The sequence below is a fragment of the Octodon degus genome, unplaced genomic scaffold, assembly GCF_000260255.1.
Source record: "Octodon degus isolate 3935 unplaced genomic scaffold, OctDeg1.0 scaffold00006, whole genome shotgun sequence".
NCBI lineage: Eukaryota > Metazoa > Chordata > Mammalia > Rodentia > Octodontidae > Octodon > Octodon degus.
The window spans coordinates 32,829,299-32,834,294 of NW_004524582.1; the positions used below are offsets into that span (position 1 = coordinate 32,829,299).

Consider the following 4,996-nt stretch of genomic DNA (forward strand, 5'->3'; position numbering starts at 1 on the left):
TCTCTCTCTCTCTGTGTGTGTGTGTCAGTGTCAACTTTTGGCTTTGCAGTCTTTTCTTTTTTGGGGGAGGTACCAAGGGTTCAAACCCAGGGACATTCTGCCACTGAGCTGCATCTCCAACACATTTTTATTTTTATGTAAGACAGCATCTTTCTAAGATGAGACTCAAGCTTGTAATCCTCCTGTGCTGGCCTCTGTAGGAGCTCTATTGCAGTGATGCCCCCATCTCACCCTGCATCTTTGACACTCTATTAATGATTGCTCTGTAGAGTGTGTCACGAATCATAGCTCAGCGGGGTGTGGTGATGCACACATGCAGTCCCAGCACTTGGAGCCTGGAGCAGGAGAATCCCTGCAAGTTGGAGGCCAGCCCTGGCTATATAGTGAGCTCAAAGCTGGTCTGAACTACACAGGAAGACCTTGCCCGAAACAAACAGAAACAAAACATGAGTCATTAACTCAGCCAAGTCCACTATACTTTAGTGCCTTTTTCACTTTGCAGAGGCTGCTGTGTTCTTAGAACCTTTCAACCTGTCATACCTTCAAAGTCTCTTGGCTTGAGCCACACAGTGTGAGTGGCTTGAGCTGTGGTTAGGTGTAACTGATACACTTAACTAATAAAAGAAACTTGGAAGTTTCCCTTCGTTTCTTTCTTTCTTTCTTTTTTTTTTTTTTTTTTTTTTTATTTTAGGGAGGGGTCTACAGGGTGTACTCAGTAGATCGGACTCGTAGTGATCTGCCTGTTTACAGCCTCCCAAGAGCTGGACTTACAGGTGCGCGCCACCCTGCCCAGTCTCAGTTGCCTTCTCAATGTGCCCCCGGGGACAGGGCTAGGACAGTAGGCCTGGGGATCGAACCCCTAGCCTCTGCACCTGCCTGCAGGCCCTTTAGTCTGCTGGGCTATTTGGCCTGACTCTCTCTCTCTCTCTCTCTCTCTCTCTCTCTCTCTCTCTCTCTGACTCTGAAATAATTCACATAGCACAGACTCTGTCCAGAGTTAGACAGACTCCCCTACAAAACCATCTCCTCTGGTGTTTTGTGGTCTGTTCCTTAAACATTTTCTCTATTTGTATAGCTATTCATATGCTTCACTTTTATCTGACTGGGGTTAACTTTTAGAACTATACTAAACTTTGTCCATCTAATCTAGGATTTCAAATTTATTTTATAGAGTGCCACAAAATATTTAATTTTTTTTAAACTTCTCCCATAACAGTAGTTATTTTCCTTTGTTGTTTCTTAGACTGTGTATTTGTGCTTTCTAGTTTTTTATGAAATTTGCTAATGATATGTCTATTTTGTTTTGTATAAGAACCAGAATTTTTATTTATTAATTCAATCTACTATTTTTCTGTTTTGTACTTTATTAATTTTTGCTCCTACCTTTATTCTAGTTTTGTCATTCCCTTCTTTTTATATTCTTTCCATGTACTTCCTTGATCTCCTTCTTTTTAAAATTACAAATGTAAACTTGTTCTCATTTTTATTAATAGAGGAATTTGGAGCTATGACACTTCCTCACTGGCTTATATGTAATCCCTTGGTTCTAATATGCAGTTTTCATTGGAAACTAGGTTATCTCTGTTAGTGTTTCCCATCACACCAAAGATGGCTAATAGCAATGAGTTTTGTTTTTGTGTGTGGCCGGCTCAGTCTGGGACTGGCATGGCATGTGATGCTGGAGATCGAACCGCAGTCCCTGCGCTTTGCCTAAGCTTGCCTAAGCAGGTGCTTTAGATCACTGAGCTATCTCACCAGCCCTAAAATGTTTTAATTATTGTTGTATTTATTTTGGTTTACTTCCTGATGGAAGGCTGTTTTTTAATTTCTAATTTTATTGCAGTGTGATCAGAAAGTGTTCATTTAATAGTTCTACTTTATGCAAAGTTTTGTCGTTTTCTGTATTATCTTGATATAAGATCGCTTATTGCGAATAGCGTCCTATGTACTGAGAAAGAAGTTCTCTCTCTGCCATCAGAGAGTGCCGTTTGATGTGGATCCACGATGTCTACTTACCTGGCTACTTGGGTCTGTCAGTCTGCTCCTCTGTGAAGCAGGTGCTGGGGGGCTTTAGTGCTGCCTCTGCAGACAGTGAGCCCAAGCGGGGGACATTGCACTCAGGGGAGGTCAGGGTCACCGGCATGGCTTGGCCAAGAGGACACAGCCTTCTCCAGATGGCCCCTCTCTCCTCTAGCTGTCACTAGCGAGACTACCTGCTCATTGCTGGTGCCCCCAGAGGGCCACAGTGGAAGCCTTTCTTGGCTGGTTGGTTAGTTGGTTTTGGGGTTTCAGGGATTTCTGAGCACATGTATCAGCAGCTTGAGAGCATGTACAGGATTTCCAAAATGGGCACAGTGGGGCAGAGAGTATGACAGGAGCGGGCCTGTGTTTGTCCTCAACATGGATGCGTTTTGACACTTTGCTTCCTGTCGAAATACAGCTCTTAATAAAATCAAATTTAAGGTAAGATAAACAATAGGACAAAACCACTGGACCCAGCAAGAAAAGGGAAAACAAAAAATGATTGATGCTTAGAAATCAAAATGTGAAAACTGATGGTGTGCAAGGCACCTGTGAAAGTGGAGGCGGATGCAGATCTGCAGCCCAGCCCCGTCCCCTGCAGCAAGCCCCAAGTCCACCTAAGTTCCCAGAACCCATCTTCTTGGAGCTCTAGAGAATGGACAAGGTTCCCCCGGCAGGCAAAGGTGTCAAGAAAAGGCAAGTGGAGAGTGGTAGGGGAGCTCGGTATGTTTTGCTTGCCCCACTGCTCCCCTGTGGTGGCCTTGTGCTGCTGTCTGTGGGCCCTGTCCCTGGTTCTGAGGAAGCAGAGCTGCCTGCTGCACTAAGAAGCAAGCGCTTGGTTCTCACTTGTCTGGTGTTGTCTGAAGGACAGCACAGACCTGCGGGGAAATGTCAGAAGGCCAACACTCTGAATGCACTCAAGAAAAGATTATAGCTGAGGCAAACAACAGAAATGACAGCTGGGGAGGAAAAGCTGCAGAGAAAGACTCAAAAGCACTCATGTCTACGAGGAAGTCTTCATAGATAGCTTCCATGCTCAGAAAAAAAGTACTTTGAGTTTTCATCTGGGGCTGTCTCAAGGCTCTCTCAAGAGCATGAAGGAAGTGAAGGCTAAGGAGAGTTAGGAACAGGGCATCTAAGAATTTTAGTGTTCCCACCCCATATGTGCCCAGAGCCCATCACAAAGACTGGGAGAGCTTTCCTGTTTCTCTGTTGGCGCCTGACACTGTGTGCCCAACCTGATGGGGAGACCTGGCATAGAGGCTAAGGATTTGCAAATGTGACTGGCAGTGCCCAGGCACGGGACTGTCAAGGGGAGGAGTGCTAGGCAAGCAGGCATGGCTCAGTGGCATTTGCAGGGCCTTCTGCTTTTCAGCGCTCTCTCTCTTTCTCTCTCTCTCTCTCTCTCTCTCTCTCTCTCTCTCTCTCTCTCTCTCTCCCTCAATGTATTTAGTTGTTACAGCTCAGCCTGCCCTGGGAGTGGGGCTGGCACAGCATGTGGTACCAGGGATGGAACCGTGGTCCCTGCGCTTGCCTAAGCAGGTGCTTTAGCCCACTGAGCTCTCTCACTGGCCCCAGCTCTCTTGATTGTATTTTTTGGAGACTGCTGTGGGTCAGGTGTAGAATTGATCTTTATTCTGTCTGAATACTGTAGCCCCAGGCAGTTCACCCACCCCATGCATGTGATAAGGTTAGGGCTGGAGGAAGGCTGCTTGTCCAGGCCTAAAGAGCACTGGAAAGGATCAAAAGCCAGTTCACCCCTCTGGCAGCCGTTCATCCCAGCATGGAATGAGGCCTGCTGTTGCTGGATGGATGTCCCTCAACACAGGCAGTTTTCAACTTTGGTTTGTGGCATGCAGAACATGGGGCTGGCCTCTGCACACCAGTGTATGACAGGCCGTACAGCAGCAGGATGCTAGGGGTGTCACGTGTCTCTCCACCCAGGTGGCAACATGTCATCTCTTATCTCTCCATCTGGCTCAAAACAGTGAGGGACACAGCACGATCCCAGGATTCCAACCCATTGCCCCCTTGGCAGACCAGGTCAACCGTGTCTGAAGACACTGTCTTTCTGCACAGGAAGAACATTCCCGTGGAGCACGTGAGGCCAGCAGACAGAGAACAGACCAAGAAGGTGGTGTACTCAGTGGTCTACGGAGCAGGTAGGCCTGCAGGGCTAAGGTCTTATCTATTAGCTGATGGCCAGGGGCTTCTATTTAAGTGTGGGTATTACTGTACAAGCACTCTGGAGACATTTGTGCCACTAGACACTAGTCAGACCACTTCCCACAGCTGCCTCCCAGGCATGGCAGCTCCTTCAGGATGACAGCTCCCACGCAGACATCACACCACCATCCCAGCATCACTGCTAAGGCCTTGTTAATGCGCATGCCAGGCCTTGCAGAGCTAAAGCCCTCATGATGGAGTCTGTCGGGACTATGCCTGCTCTCCTGCTTGCATGCATCTGCCTCAGGGCAGAGCTCTCCACATGGGCCACAGCCAGGGGCAGCTCCCCACGGAATGCAGGGCCTCCCAGGAAGTGGCCAGCCTCAAGGGCAGAGAGGAAGCCAGGCTGTGGAGCTGGAGACTAGCAGCCTGCACCCTGTTGCCTCCTCCGCACACTTCCCACCGCCATATCCCCTCTCTTCTTCCCTCACCCAGGACCCAGCAGTGCAGCCTCTGCCCTTTCTACTCTCTCTTCCTTCCTACCCTGACTGAACTGGCCATCCTCAAGTGGTGTCCAATTGCCCCTCCTCGCAGAGGGGTCTGTCTGCTGTCACAGGCCTCAATGACCTTGTCCCTTTGGTTGGTGTGGCTTGGAGCTGTGGGGCTTGTACATGGACCCTGAGAAGAGGATTCACCTCTCTGCACTGGCTGGACATTCTAGCAAAGCTCCACAACTGCCTGTGTGAACCTTAGGGCAAACACACAGCAGCCTGAGAAGACAGCATATGCGGTCTCTGTGACTGCATGG

At 48.4% G+C, this 4,996-nt stretch overlaps 1 protein-coding gene across 3 annotated transcripts in view; it reads left to right on the forward strand.

Annotated features, from left to right (window-relative positions):
• The window catches only part of Poln (DNA polymerase nu), a 157,313-nt gene that overhangs the window by 133,274 nt on the left and 19,043 nt on the right, over positions 1-4,996 (forward strand). For all 3 annotated transcript variants that reach the window (XM_004624614.2, XM_023700123.1, XM_023700129.1), the window contains one exon: positions 4,102-4,184. In XM_004624614.2, the coding sequence (XP_004624671.1) occupies positions 4,102-4,184 (83 nt within the window). The remainder of the gene's footprint in view (positions 1-4,101; positions 4,185-4,996) is intronic.